Consider the following 16,616-nt stretch of genomic DNA (forward strand, 5'->3'; position numbering starts at 1 on the left):
TGTGTGTGTGTGTGTGTGTGTGTGTGTTTGGAATGCTTTGATTTGGCCCACTCAAGGCTTTTGGAGATCTCCTGGCACAGGAAGTGAGGATTAGAGAACGTCATTCACCCCTCTCCTCTCTTTCTCAGTCAACAACAGACAGAGATGGAGGGAGGTAGAGAAGGACGGAGTGGGGAGGGGGGGGGCATTGGGACATAGGGAGGGGATGACAGGAACATGTTGAAAGTCAGTGCTGACACAGAGCATGCATACTGCAGTGCAGACCACCCCTGCTCTCTGCCACACACACACACGCACGCACACACACATACACACACACACACACTCTGAGCCAAACCACATGTTCCCTTCCAGCATCCTCTTCACATTTTAGACGAAACTACTGATCCTGAGTACTGCTTTTCCATAGACATGTCAAGAAGTTACCATATTAGCCCCAGTCATGTAGACTGTTTGAATTTTATTGAATTACATTTTACAGTAAAAAATAATACATACATTAAACAAGATGTGCTTTGATACCAGAGGATAACACTTAAAAACTTTATTTGATACACTTATTTCCAAAGTGGTCCTCAGTGAATCTACAGATATGCTGTGTCATAACTCGCCTGTCTACCCTGCACTTGTGTAGCAGTCCTCTCTGACCGTGCAGTGCATCAGTAGTTCTGTCAGGTAGTCCTGGATGTCGGCTAGCTAGTGCTATTGCTCTGCTCTTTGTCTTCCCACTCGTCTCCTCTCAGTGTTTTGTCATCAGAGAGCAAAGCCCCTGCAGGATTTCCTGTGTGTTGAGTGGGGGCTAGGGTTCATCCCTCTGGCTTCCTTCTGGCTCCTCCAGCAGAGAGACTACAGGCCTGGGCCCTTCTTCCTCCATCTCCTCCTCCTGTCACCAGCAGATGGGAATGAAAAGTAGAGACATGGGGTTAGGCCTAGAAATGAATGTGTGTGTTGTGTGTTGTGTCTTCTCAGTGGTAGATGGAAGTGGGTGGTTTGGCTGTTCCATGGGAGGGCAGGCTCTAGTCTTAATTAAAGTCCTCTGTGAAAGTCTGAGCCTCCGTTAAAGGGCAGGGATAACTTTGTGTGTGTGTGTGTGTGTGGTGTGTGTGTGTGTGTGTGTGTGTGTGTGTGTGTGTGTGTGTGTGTGTGTGTGTGTGTGTGTGTGTGTGTGTGTGTGTGTGTGTGTGTGTGTGTGTGTGTGTGTGTGTGTGTGTGTGTGTGTGTGGGTGTGTGTGTGTGTGTGTGTAGCTGCTGAGGGGAGAAGCCATCAAAACCCAGTCATCAAAGGCCCAGTGCAATCAAAAATGTGTTTTATAAATATTTCCACACTATGAGGTTGGAATAATGCTTGGAATTTAGAAAATTATGATAATGCCCTTTTAGTGTAACAGCTGTTTGAAAAGACCGCCTGAAATGTCAGCCTGTTGTGGTGGGGTGGAGTTTTAGCCTGCCTGTTGGCAACACCAGACAGGAAATGAGTTAATAGCCCAATAAGAAAGAACAGCTAGTTTTCAGTTTTCCCCACTCAGACCATTCCCAGACAGTCCTAGCAAAATTCTTGATTGAGAAGCTGCTCTTTGCTAAGAAGCAATTTTTGTTTGTTCTAGAAATGTTTTATTGAAAACAATCACAGTAAGGTTCTTCATTGTTACCCAGAAAATATTTGATATCGAGATAAAAATGGCTGCATTGGATCTTTATTAATAAGCCACGATTCCTTTCCCTTGTGTAGATAATGTTCCACTGTCTTCACCCTCCTTCTCTTCTTTGGTTTGTGTCACTAGCCAAGCCTCATACAGCACAGGGGGATGGTGGATTTGTTGCTTGAGGGAACTAAATCTCCCTCCTGGGTTTTTAAGACCCCACTGCTACCCCCTCAGCCCACTCCTTCCCCCACCTCCTGTAAAGACTGGCGGGCTGTTTACTCTGGCCAGGAGGGGCGAGAAGGAGACCTGAATGGGGAAGGAATGCAGGAGACAAATGAGCACTCTCAGCAGGAGAGCGGGAATATGAGTGAGCCATTGTGTCTTTCAGAGTCTGCTGCCTGGGATGTAAACACACATTAATAGGGAACAGGGGAACACACACACACACACACACACACACACACACACACACACACACACACACACACACACACACACACACACACACACACACACACACACACACACACACACACACACACACACTGCAAGGGAACACATGTGTGCTGGCGGACTGACAAACAGCTCTGTCACACTCGGTGAGGCACTCTTGCCTTCCCACACACGTGCTCTTCGATGTAATTATATTCTCTCACACACACACACAGACACACACACACACACACACACACACACACACACACACACACACACACACACACACACACACACACACACACACACACAAGGGGCTGCATGCCCTCTCGTCTTTCCTTCCAACAGGATGTGCAGGGTTAGGGGTCAGAACTGGAGACCACAAAGAGGGTTCTGCATCAGTGTGGCTGCCTGGATTCTTGTTCTAGCCCTCCCTCCTCCCTCTGTTCCTCCCTCCCCCTCTCCGTGCCCGCCAAGCCTGGCCTGACGTTTGGTTTGAGGCCCAGATGGCTGTAGCATACCCCTCTTTGCTTCTCAAATGGCACCCTATTTCCTATTGCATGTAATACTTTACCAATATAGGGAATAGGGTGCCATTTGGGATGTAGCCTCTGACTAAGGATTAGATCAGCAGACTCATTTTCCTCCATGTGTGAGTAGTCAGGACAAAGAACTTCAAGTAGGGAGAAAAGAATGTAAGCCTCTAAAACCATGAAATAATACTCTCTACACACACTGACATTTCATGACATTCCTCGTTTCCTACAAGAACAAACAACAGTTGAAGAATTTGGAAAGAGACGCCATTTTTTTTAAAATGTTTTATTAAATACGTTCGATTTTTTTTGTTGCACTGTAAGTACATTAGACATTTTTGTTAATCTTTTATTGTCTTCAGAGCCCAACTTCCATTAAAAAAAAGTTTACGTTTTGGAGTGAAGCTATGTTCAGTTAGTTCATTTTGTGGAGAGAAAAAGGTTGCACCAGAAGTGTGAACGTTTGACCACATCCCAGTGCATTTGTATGCTAATAGGTTAAGCTGCACTGAGCAGTGATCCTTCATGTAATGACATGACATTGGTATTGTATGTCTCTGTGGTCTAGTACAGGCTGAATCTGTGTACGTGTGTGTGTGTGTGTGTGTGTGTGTGTGTGTGTGTGTGTGTGTGTGTGTGTGTGTGTGTGTGTGTGTGTGTGTGTGTGTGTGTGTGTGTGTGTGTGTGTGTGTGTGTGTGTGTGTGTGTGTGTGTGTGTGTGTGGTGTGTGTGTGCGCGCGTGTGCACGTGTTTGCGGTGGACATTTCACAAGGAAAAAAAGCCATTTTAAACTTAGGGTTTAGGTTTAGGTTTTGGTTTAGGGTCAGAATTAGGGTTTAGGGTTAGGTTATGGGTTATGGGTTATGGGTTAGGTTTAGGTTTAGGATTTTGAATGGGAATCAATTGTTTGGTCCCCACAAGGATAGTAAAACAAACATGTGTGTGTTTGTATGTGTGTGGTGGTGGTGTGTCTAAAGCCATGCTGCTGTGTGTATTTATAGTCAGCACATACACAGAGGTCTAAGTGGCCTGAATGATCCACTTAGTACACTGTCTTCTAGCAGCAGTGGCCGCCGCAGCACCATGCCAAAGAGAAACACACTGAAAGACACATACAGTAGCTGTCCCAGATCTCATAATCATTTACTAGCTTACCCGCCAAAGTGTGTGTGTGTGTGTGTGTGTGTGTGTGTGTGTGTGTGTGTGTGACCGTGTTCTGATAAATGACTCATAACTTTGCACCTGTAGAGATACGAGGGTGTGTATCTAATCTGAGGAAATGAGCATGGTTATAGTATCTATAGCCCAGTATCAATGTAGAATGGATGCTTCCCTAGATTTCAACAATCTACTGTAGTTGATGTTGAATATTCTGTAGTCACCCACTGACGACATGAATACGCTACATAGGCCTATGACTCTCGCCAGAGTGCTATAACTCGCTCCCACTGACATCCCAGACACATGCAGTGTGTCAAGCACATAGCCTACTCACTCAGCAAGACATGGTTTGCATCCCAAATGGCATCCTATTTCTTATACAGTGCACTGCTTTTGACCAGAGCCATAAATAGGGAATAGGGTGATATTTAGGACACGGTCCGTGAGATATGGGCCTGGGAGTGTGAAATGGGGAGTGGAGTCATGCATGAGATGTGTGGGCGTGTTAGCTTTAGCATTAGGAGGCTAGCGCTGGAGTTACTGCCCCGCGTGGCAGCAGGAATGTTAATACAGGAACCAAACAAAACGGACTGACCTCTGAACCTCTCTCTCATCCTCTCTTTCTCTCTTCCTCCTTTCCTACCCATGAGGTTACAATTGAGTCACTCCCTAAAGATATCCTCTTCTCTCTTTCTCCTACTTCAGGGCATGTCTTTCTTTGAGGGCTGGGACAATGGAGGGATGTGTTGCTTCATGTGGTGAAGTACTTGTGAGGCTTAGGCCCTCATTGCGGAGCACTGGGGAACAATAAGGGCCGTCTAGCCCTCTAGGCAGGCCTAACGAGAAACCGTTAACTTTTAAAACCCACACCTAAACTCTGTCATCGCACTCTGCTCAGTTCTCTTCAGTTGTCGACCATGTTATTGTATGTGTAATATATGTTATATTTAAGCAATAAGGCTTGAGGGGGTGTGGTATATGGCCAATATACCACGGCTAAGAGCTGTTCTAATGCACGAAGCAACGCGGAGTGCCTGGATACAGCCCATAGCCGTGGTATATTGGCCATATACCACACACTCCCGAGGTGCCTTATTGCTATTATAAACTGGTTACCAATGTAATTACAGCAGTAAAAATAAATGTTTTGTCATACCCATGGTATACGGTTTGATATACCACGGCTGTCAGCCAATCAGCATTCAGGGCTCGAAACACCCAGTTTATAATAGTGTACATGTAACACTAATATAGTATAATATAGTACATACAGTATTGCCTGTGTTGTATACTTTGTTGTGTACGACATCTGACCTGACAGATGATCATATTCTGTTGATGATTACAGGACCACTTAACTGAAATAGTAGCTTTCAGACATTGGTAAATGAAAAGTATGTCACTATGTACTGTCCCTGTATCTTTTGTACTGTACACAATTTGCGCTCTAGTCTAATTTGTATTACAGCATGCAGTATGTCTCTGTCTCAGTCGGTCACTGATTGATAGAGCAGATGACAGCTCTGGCTCATAATGCCGGAATGCAGGTAACTAGGGTTTCTATTTGAACTTGGTACATTCTGCATGGGGGGAATGTGGGTTAAGTAGGTTGAAATCTCTCTGCTGTCTGATGAATGTACAGTTATCAGTTGTAAACACAGTCTTTATCAGGTAGCATAGGGAACACAAGACAAGCCTGAAGCATAGCTAAGTTTTGTTGTTGTAATTTTTCACAGTAGGGAATATGCTGTTATGTGGATATTGCTGTTTTGGCTACATGGCGCTACTAAACTAAATACAATATCTCTGACTTACACTCATTGTGTAGATATTTGTAGACTGCTTCACACATAACATACTCACAAACATATAATGGTTGACACACAAAGAACTGCTCTCAAAGTGCTGTTGTGAGTCACCTGAAGGAATCCCAGAAGCCTTCATGACAGTCTGCACCACTCACCATCAAAGGTCAAGGGTCACGAGGAGATTTCTGCTCCCCAGATGCCTGACCTCTCAGCCCCCTCACAGACACAATGGTTCTGTGCAGAGGAGTGTGTGGAGTGGAGTGAGGTTTGAAGAGAAAGGTAACATGCTCCACTTTGAAAGCCTTCACTGTTCACACACAGTCACACACAGTAACCTGAAACACTGTTGCGTTTACGATTTACAGTTCTGGGGCCTCATTTCTAAACTATCCGTACAAACAAAATATACCGCAAAAGTTGGCATTTGTAAAAAAAAATCTAACTTGACGTGAGAATGTGCTCACCTCCCCACAAACTCTAGAGACCACGCATACGCACATCTGCTAGTGGTTGAAATATTGGTCTGCAAGCTGGCAAGGAAGTATTTTGTACAAATGGGGGATATGATGAAAAGCTTGTTCTTAAAAAACTAAAAACAGGAAAACATATTAACAAGACTGAAACCATTTGCCATTAGTGAGAAGAGCAAAAATATATGGGTTTTATTTTTAGAATCTAAAATAATTAGACAGCAATCTTTTTCCTATTTTATTTTCATAACCATTGCAGAATACATTCCTCACCTTTTCTGGCTGTGATGGGTTCATAGTCCCGTAGGAGCCATTCTACAAATTACCATGCGCATCTCTCATTTAATTGGACCTAGTAGCCTGTAAATAGATAGGCTAAATGTATTTCATGTTTTGCAATATCATAGGCAGTGTGGTTTATAATACTGGTATACAGTCAAATTTAACAGCGGCTCTTTTACATGGAAGCAGGCCTATGTATCAGGTTTAAAGTTTCACGTTATTATTGTCATGCGCACAAGTACAGTGAAATGCCTTTCTTGCTTGCTCTTTCTCAACAATGCAGTATTGAATATCAGTAGTACCATCAAAAAATAAATAAAAAAGTCAAGTAGAACAAAAACACATGTGAAATAAAACTGTAACTACTGTAAGTACTGTAATTGCTTTTTTTTAGTAGCCTGCATTACAATGTTTTAGAACTTGCGTGGAGTTCATCTTATCGTGTCGGCAGCATAGCCTAGTGGTTAGTGCATTGGGCTAGTAACCGAAAGGTTGCAAGTTTGAATCCCTGAGCTGACACGGTGCAAATCTGGTGTTCTGCCCCTGAACAAGGCAATTAACCTGCTGTCATTGAAAATAAGAATTTGTTCTTAACTGACTTGCCTAGTTAAATAAAGGTTGAAAAAAAATATTTAGGTTGGGGGAAAATGTCCAATTAAAACTTTGTTTGATTTCAAATGTTCTGCTGACAGGTCCATGACAATTTGCTAATTGTTTTCTCGTTCAAAAACTGACCGCTCTTTTCCAGATACAGAATAAATTACTGCTAAAGATGAAAACATTCTGCCAACACAGACACTTGACACTTGTCAGTAGTTTATTTAAAATATTTGACAGCATGGGTAAGAACACGGCATTGTTGCCTATTTAATCTCAGAGCCTATGCCAAGGTTGGACATATAAACACAACAATCTATTGATAAACACAATATTGAACAGCAATTTGTCTTTTGCATGCCGTGGCTAAATGCCAATAGTTCCAAATAATACATAAAAGGCGAATGGAGGTGTTTCCAGGTGGAGTTTACATTTTTACAGGACTGATTAATACCAGTAAACATGCATATGTATGGCATGCGCAAAGTTGATGAATCTCAATATTTGTGTATGTGTGCAGACTTTTCAGAAATGGCACATGCAGACATTTTGTGTGAAATTTAAGCAACAGTTATAAATGAGGACCCTGATGTCTAGGTTCACACCAGATATGCCCTACTTAATCACATGTTCCAGTTAGACTTCGGGTAGAGCCTGTAATTGACATATTACAGTGCTTTGAAGTGCTGTTTATGAGACTAGTGTAATTTCATATGTCTGACCTTTTCATTTTCTGCCTCTTTGTCATCACATTACAGCGACCCAGATAGTATAGAGCAGAAACTGAAGAAAAGCTGTATAAGTTAGCATTGAGGCAGAAACAGTAGCTACGCCATGACTTAGCCTGCAGGCTCAATGCTGAATGCTAGCTAACATGCTTCCTGTTATAGTAACACAGTAGCAGTTCACTGTTTTTCTCTTAGTGAGTTTGCCTAGCATGTCTAACATGAGACTGTTGTGCTTATTTTTTGGTAACTGTGCATGTTTGTTTCAGCTTTGAATTTGTTAACCTGCTAGCTAACTAGCATTTAGCTGTGTGCCTGTGCTGCAGCCAGAGTGTACATAGTAGAAGGTAAACAGCCACCAGCAGTCTGCTTGTCTCCATGGAGACACTATCACAAAGGACTCCAGCTGGTGGCATGGTGTGTAAGCGCGAGCAAACGGCGCTCTGACTGCGATGCGAGGAGGGAGGGTGGGAGGGAGCTATGGAGGCCCACCCCTCACTCTTCTAGTCTCTTCCCCTCTGTCCTCACCCCTCTCTTTTTTGGCTGTCTGGACCTCTTCTGTAGTTCCTCCCCCAAGCGCCATGCGGCTGTACTCAGCTGTCAGTGTTCCCCTGCCCACCCTACCTCCTGTCTTTGTGTTTGCATGGCGGTGGTGCTGGTGCTATGCCCTTGTCCCCCACGTGGGGGAGCTCAACACTGTTAGCTTAATAGCCCAGCGTTAGCATAGTCCCTCTTCAATGCAGCCTCAGACACTTGTAGGAGAGGTAGTTAGTTCTCTGCTTCTGTTACCCCTCATAGCAATCCACTGCAGGCGTTTGCAGGCGTTTGAAAAATCACAAGTTCCTAAGGACACATTGCACACAATACACACACTCAGAAAGCAGTTATATTCCTCTAATCGGAACGTGTGATCAATGGAACCAGAAATACTCTTGTGTTTTTTTCATTCTTTTTCTCAGGGCATGAAGAAGTGAATGGAGGCTTTTTTGTGAAGGGGTGTGTGATGGTTGTGTGTGTGGGGGTGGGGTGTCTTTGGTAGTATCTAGCTCGGGGGGGGGATTCACCCCTGGAGAGCAGCTATTCACACAAGCCTGTCGGCATGGGGTTTTGAATCATTTGTCAAAGAGGGATTTGGGCAAGTGCCAAGAAGAGTTTTGTCATTCACAAGCTCCTCTACACTCTTATTTGGAATGACAACACACACAGCAGGTTTCACCTCAAGAAAGAAGTGGGAATAAAACGGCAACCAAAGCACCACTTTAATTAAGAAAGCGTGTTATTGCAGGTCTATCTTACACAGCAGAAGACCTTCATTTGATTCTGAATTACATGCAAATCTAAGAGCAAATTGAACTAAAATCCGAGTTTAAAAGAGTAAGACATTTAATCAGAGAGAAAAGAAAGAAAGAAAGAAAGAAAGAAAGAAAGAAAGAAAGAAAGAAAGAAAGAAAGAAAGAAAGAAAGAAAGAAAGAAAGAAAGAAAGAAAGAAAGAAAGAAAGAAAGAAAGAAAGAAAAAAGAGAAGGAAAAAGTTTTCCACATCCATTCCCTTCCAATGGAGCTTAGAAAACCAATGTCACATTCTTCCCTCGCTGTTCCTTCAGACAAACACTGCATCCTTGAGACGGTCTATCTGGTGTGTGTGTGTGTGTGTGTGTGTGTGTGTGTGTGTGTGTGTGTGTGTGTGTGTGTGAGAGCGTGTGGGAAGTCCAGGAGCTATCTTACTGTCACGGCTGGCTTAAACATCAAACTACTCAAACTCCTCCATCTCTCTGGAAACTTGGCAATAGTCTTATCATTGCGTTTGTTCTGTAATTTCCCCCCCCCCCACTGTAATGGCATTGTGTCATATGGACAGCCAAATTGGACTGGGACTCTTTGATGTGGAATATTTCTGAGGTTTTGTTGTGTTATGCGAGGGATCAAGTGGCGGGATGCTCAGATCTGGAAGAAGTTAACTGTGTTCATGAAGTTGCTAGGCACATATCAATTCACACATGCACACACGCACAGAAACACACACACACACTGCTGCACAGGATACCGCTGACAACAGATTCAGATGGATGACAAGCATATCAGTCCCAGGCCAGGAAGTCTGCAGTGTGCTTTGATGTGGTCATGAGAGGTTTAACTTTTTGGCTGCACTGTGTCAACAGTCCTGTGTGTGCGTGTGTGTGTGCGTGTGCGTGCATGTGGGTGTGTGTGGGCATGTTCCAGCTAATTTAGTGTGTTTACCTAACCTGTCTCAACATACACAGCCCAGTCCTCTCCTCTTTTCTGTCTGACCACAGCAGAGCAGAGCAGTGACTGATATGTGGGGGATGGAGTCATCTCCAGTTTCATATCCCTATTTGTGGAGAAACACGAAAACGCTCTTTTCTCTAAAGCTTTCTCCACTGGTGTGTGTGTGTGTGTGTGTGTGTGTGTGTGTGTGTGTGTGTGTGTGTGTGCGTGCGCCCGTGCGTGCGTGCGTGAATCCCCTGAACTTCTGCTCCCTGTTCGGCTGGTAGGGCCAAGACCTTAGCCTCCCTCTCTATCCGTGTCAGTCAGTGCCTGTGTCCCAAATAGCACCCTATTCCCTATGTAGTGCACTACATTTGACCAGAGCCCCAATAGCTGGTCCTATGGGCCCTAGTCAATGTGGTGCACTCTAAAGGGAATTGGATGCCATTTGTGATGCTGCCAGTGTGTGGGTGGGTGTTTGAGAGGGTGTGTTTGTGGTTTCATACTCTGTAGATTGCCTAATGGTCTGTACTCAGTGACCTTTGGAGAGATCAGCAGTGTGTGTCAATCATAGTTCCCCATGCAGACATCTGCAAAGCATCAGAACATGGGGCCCATGTTTAGGTCATGTTTAGGATGCTTTCTCACAGGGTGGCCTGAAGTCACTTCACAATCTATTTTCTTGTATCATGATGATATTAAAGAAGTGATTATCATTTTTAAAGTATGGGTGCTTATAGTCAGCGGCATATCACATTATATGTGTGCTATAAGGCATAATAAAGAACATTATAAAGCATTATACATGCTTCATAGAAATTGTTACCAAAAAACATATGTATCTGTCTTTTTCTTGAAATGTTATTTTTCTTGAACAAGTAGCACACCATTAGCTAACACCTGGTAATATAATCCTAGGCAACTCTTCCTTTTAGCTACAATGATCTAATCTCAATACAATCTTTTCTATGTAAGCCTCCCTCTCCGAACTTGTCAAAACTTGACCATACCTACTCTTGGTTGCCTTGGAGGATTCAGTCATTCAATCGTGGTCTTGACAAGAGGCTTTAAGGCAGCCAGCTAGGCAGGCAGCTCTTTCACCTCCACTGTGGTAAGGCTTTGTAGCTGTCAAGAGAGATGGGAGGGCCCATATAAGCTTCTGATCTAATGCTTTTCGACACGGCACACACACACACACAAACGCACACACGCACGAACGCACGCACACGCACACGCACACACTCTGTGCTCCGCACTGAGGGTGTGGAAGACAACGGGCCGTGGTATGCCGCTGCCACCGTCCCCTTTAGGATGTTTGTCTTTTTCAGGGATTAAAAGGGATTCAGGAAATGAACTCACTGTCCTAGTTTCTGGGACGGGAGTCAACAGGAGTCAGCCCGTGACCTAATTCTGATGGGGATGACACGGAGGGAAGAGGGAAATCAAAGGCATAATGCCATTACGTACTGTTTTGTTGTGTTATGTTATGTTCTGTGTTTGGTGCTTCGGAATGGTTGCTTTGGGTCTGATGGCGTGGCACCCTATCCCCTATGGGATACTTTTGACCAGGTGCACGATTTTGAACCAGGGCCTGGTTTTCTTACCTGCCAACCTGTCGCTGTAATCGGAAATGGCATTCGCTGAGAGAGAGAGAGAGAGAGAGAGAGAGAGAGAGAGAGAGAGAAAATTGATGTGTGTGTTAGCGTGATTGAATTGTTGGATCTTGTTTGTTTGAGCATTGATCTTTGCGTTAGGGCTTGTTTGCTGTGACATCCTATCTGATTACACAGTACACTACCCTTGTTCATATACTCTCTCTCTCTTAACCACCCACACACACACTGCTAATCCACACTCCCATACAGTTGATCTGTTATGATTACGTAAAGGAGGCCAAGCAACAGAGGAGATCTGGACAGCAGCTTTCAGCCACGCTAGACTAGATTAGTAGGTCAAGTGAAGTGACCAATGGACAAATCCTTGTAGTGGGTTAGCTGAGGTTTGTTAAAGATGCTCCTAACCTAGATTACAGTTTTTTACAATCACTTTGGCACTAATTTCGGGAACCTTGATGTCATTTTTCAAAACTCTAGACACAAAACTCACAACCGATGATCAAAATGCACATTTTTCAAAACTTTAACACTTTTTCCAATTACTTGGATACAATACACATAAAGCTAAGATCATTTGTTCATTGAACTAAAATCACCTGTTCAAAATGACACAACTTCACATCAAAGTATTACCATTTCAAAATGCAATTCACACATTACATCTGAGATGACTGTCTATTCATTTCATTACAATGATCGAACTATCGATTCAACTGCTCAAAATTATAAGTGACTGTTGCATTACCCTTAATGCATAGTTTTATGGAAACTGACAAATAATATTCCATGTTAAGATCATGAAAGTTTCAGGATAATGAGATCCATTGACACCAATTACCGTGGAACATGTGTAACGGCTGTCTACGGAAGAAGTGGACCAAAATGCGGCGGAGTTAGGGTTCGTCATTTTTAATGTTACGAACACTATGCAATTCACAAAACAACAAAACTGACAGCCAACACAGTCCTGTCAGGTGCAACAACAGTGACAAGAACAATTACCCACACCACACAACGGAAACGTAGGCAACTTATGTGTGACTCCCAATCAACCACAACCCTCTACAGCTGTGCTTGATTGGAAGTCACACGGCCAAAATTAAATGAAACAATAAAACACTCACTCCCTTCTGCCACGTCCTGACCCAACTACACCCTCTACTGGTCAGGACGTGACAGTACCCCCCCCTCAAGGTGCAGACCCCGGGATGCACCTAAAAAAAGGAAAACAAAAAAAATCCCCAACAAAAAGGAACACCTAAACAATAAGGGAGGGAAGGGAGGGTGGCTGCCGTCACCGACGGCACTGTGCTACACCCTCCCTCCCCAACCCACCTATCCTGGAGGTGGCTCAGGTGCAGGACGTGGACCTCGCTCCACCTTCGGCGTCGCCCACTCTGTTGGCGCTGATCGCTGCGCCGGGCAGACGGACCACTCTGGCTGGGTCGGAAGACATGCGGGCCACTCGGGCTGGGCCGGAAGGCATGCGGACCACTCGGGCTGGGCCGGAAGGCAGGAGGGCCACTCGGGCTGGGCCGGAAGGCAGGAGGGCCACTCGGGCTGGGCCGGAAGGCAGGAGGGCCACTCGGGCTGGGCCGGAGGGCAGGAGGGCCACCCGGGCTGGGCCGGAGGGCAGGAGGGCCACTCGGGCTGGGCCGGAGGGCAGGAGGGCCACTCGGGCTGGGCCGGAGGGCAGGAGGACCACTCGGGCTGGGCCGGAGGGCAGGAGGACCACTCGGGCTGATCCTGACAGGCCGGGCACCCTGGCAGATCAGGGCAGGCGGGCACCTCTGGCAGAACAGGGCAGGCGGGCCACTCTGGCAGAACAGGGCAGGCGGGCCACTCTGGCAGAACAGGGCAGTCCGGCCACTCTGGCAGAACAGGGCAGTCCGGCCACTCTGGCAGAACAGGGCAGTCCGGCCACTCTGGCAGAACAGGGCAGTCCGGCCACTCTGGATTCACCAGGCTGGGGAGACATAACGGAGGCCTGGCTCTGGGCGCAGGCCCTGGACTCACCAGTCTGGGAAGGCCCGCTGGAGGCCTGGTTTGAGGAGGTGGCACAGGAGAGACCAGGGTGGAGAGACCCAATGGAGGACCGGTCCGTGGAGGAGACACGGGCTTGACCAGGATAGGGGGACCCACTGGAGGACTGGTCTGTGGAGGAGACACGGGTTTGACCAGGATAGGGAGACCCACTGGAGGACTGGTCCGTGGAGGAGACACGGGCTTGACCAGGATAGGGAGACCCACTGGAGTACTGGTCCGTGGAGGAGGCACGGGCTTGACCAGGATGGGAAGACATGCAGGAGGCTTGGTTCTGGGCGTAGGTACAGGATGTGCAGGGCTGGGAAGACATGCAGGAGGCCTGTTTCTGGGCGCAGGCACAGTCTTTACCAGACAACCAGCACGCACCTCAGGACGAGTATGGAGAGCTGCCTCAGGTGACATCATACCCACGACACGCTCATTAGGGCGAATGCCGTACTTTATGCACCACACTAGCAGCTCTCTCATCTCTCTCTCTCCTAATTTTCCCATTAACCCCGTCACAGTCTCTGTCTCATATCCCTCGCTCACCTCCAATGTCATCCCGACTGGCTCTGGTTCCGACCTCAGCTCCACCGACTGTCCCGTGTACCCCCCCAAAAATTTTTATTGGGGCTGCCTCTCGCGCTCGTTGCGCTCTCTCTCCTCGTAGTATCGCCTCTCCGCTCTCGCCGCTTCAATCTCCCACTGCGGGAGGCGATAATCCCCAGCCTGAGTCCATGGTCCCTCTCCGTCCAGGATCTGTTCCCACGTCCATTTGTCCATAACGCAGTAGTCCTGCTGCTCCTTCCTCTTCCGCCGCTTGGTCCTGGTTTGGTGGGTAATTCTGTAACGGCTGTCTATGGAAGAAGTGGACCAAAATGCGGCGGAGTTAGGGTTCGTCATTTTTAATGTTACGAACACTATGCAATTCACAAAACAACAAAACTGACAGCCAACACAGTCCTGTCAGGTGCAACAACAGTGACAAGAACAATTACCCACACCACACAACGGAAACGTAGGCAACTTATGTGTGACTCCCAATCAACCACAACCCTCTACAGCTGTGCTTGATTGGAAGTCACACGGCCAAAATTAAATGAAACAATAAAACACTCACTCCCTTCTGCCACGTCCTGACCCAACTACACCCTCTACTGGTCAGGACGTGACAACATGAACCAATTGGACTACATTATCTATGGATGTAATATTTCATCATTCTTTATCAGACACTGTTTCTATGGTCTCATGTACCACTTTTCCAGACCATGTTTTCAGATTTGGCACCTATCTAGTACTCGGTAGGACCCCCTTTTGCCTCCACAACAGCCTGAATTATTCATGGTGTTGTATGCTATGAGATGCCATTCTGCACACCACTGTTTTAAACAGCTGTTATTTGAGCATTTGTGGCCTTTCTGTTAGCTTGAATGAGTCTGGGCATTCTCCTCTGACCTCTCTCATTAACAAGGTGTTTTTGCCCACAGAAATGCCGCTCACTGAATGTGTTTTGTTTATCGCACCATTCTCTGTAAACTCTAGAGACTGTAGTGTGTAAAAATCCCAGGAGGGCAGCTGTTTCTGAGATGCTGGAATCACCATGTGTGGCATCAACAATCATATCACGGTCAAAGTTCCTTAGATTACGCATCATGCCCGTTCTAATGTTTGATCGAACAACATCTAAAGCTCTCTACTCTATATACTCTATATATTGAGTTGCAAGCAGCCACATGATTCGCTGTTCGAATGTAACCTTCCTTGATGAGCTAAATCAGGTCTGTAGAGCTGATGGCATGACCTATGTCATTGTGTGGGATAATGTCAGGTTCCACCATGCTCAAATGGTGCAAGCATGGTTTCAGGCCCAACCACAATTTACCACCCTGTACTTACCCCCATACTCTCCTTTCCTTAATATGATAGCCCTCACGAACAAGCCACCCTTCTCCAGGCCATGGATGACACATGCAATGACATCACGGCAGACCAGTGTCAGGCCTGGATTGGCCATGCCCGAAGATTCTTCTCAAGATGTTTGGCTAATGAAAACATCCATTGTGATGTGGATGAGAACCCATGGCCAAATCCACAAGACAGGGTTGAGGGAAATATAGAAGTACAGTAATCAATCCTTTGTTTAGCTTTTTACAGTAAGCCAGGTGAGGAACACTGCAGTTGAAGTTTTACTGTAGTTTTTTTCTTTTTTTGTAGCAAATTATTTTTGCTTTGATTCAAAGAAACCTATGTTGTGATTTTATTGTATTTCATCAATAAATTTCAGATTTTGTTCAATGATTCCACTGTGTCTGTAGTATTCTCTCTACTAGTCCTTTTACAGTGATGTATTTACATGTAGTAGTATAATGAAACATGTATCACATATTTTGTACTACAATATTTAATGATTGTACGAACAACTACACAGTGAAACTATTGGTATCTTGTGTGTGGGTGATCTAAATGATTGTTCCTATGGTATTTCATGATAAATGAGTTATTTGAACCAATGATTCTGCAAGTGCAAGGTTTCTTTAAAGATATGAATGCACAATGCAATGTTTTGAACATTGGACAGCCTGTGTTACAAGTGATGACCGTTTTGAGTTTTGTGTCTAGAGTTTTGAATAATGACGACGAGGTTCTGAAATTAGTGCCAAAGTGATTGTAAAAAACTGCAATTGAAACTCTCACAGCAAACCTAGCTAATCCTCCTGTGAACTACATTTTTGTCGTTTTCTCCTTAATTTATTGTCGTTTTTCTAACCAGTTTTTCCACTTCCTGTCCCACTCTGCAGTGTCGTCATGCATTACCACGTACAAGAAGACGCCTCCGCTGGTGCCGCCGCGCACCACCCCATCCAAACCTGTCATCTCCATCACAGCCCAAAGCAGCACCGAGTCGGCCCAGGATGCATACATGGACGAGGGGTCAGGCCTCCGGACCCAGATCAGCACATCCCAGCCCAACCTGTTCAACTCCACTGAGAGCATCGACAGTATGAAGGTATATCATATAGTAACATTTATCGTATATTATAAAAATATTATATAGGTACAATCTGTTTTGAATTTGTCAGTGTCATT

At 45.4% G+C, this 16,616-nt stretch overlaps 1 protein-coding gene across 3 annotated transcripts in view; it reads left to right on the forward strand.

Moving 5' to 3' along the window:
• Nucleotides 1-16,616, forward strand: part of LOC106578647 (disks large-associated protein 1) — a 287,047-nt gene that overhangs the window by 247,673 nt on the left and 22,758 nt on the right. For all 3 annotated transcript variants that reach the window (XM_014157684.2, XM_045702177.1, XM_045702178.1), the window contains exon 7: nucleotides 16,328-16,536. In XM_014157684.2, the coding sequence (XP_014013159.2) occupies nucleotides 16,328-16,536 (209 nt within the window). The remainder of the gene's footprint in view (nucleotides 1-16,327; nucleotides 16,537-16,616) is intronic.

This window comes from Salmo salar, chromosome ssa19, assembly GCF_905237065.1.
Source record: "Salmo salar chromosome ssa19, Ssal_v3.1, whole genome shotgun sequence".
Classification (NCBI taxonomy): domain Eukaryota; kingdom Metazoa; phylum Chordata; class Actinopteri; order Salmoniformes; family Salmonidae; genus Salmo; species Salmo salar.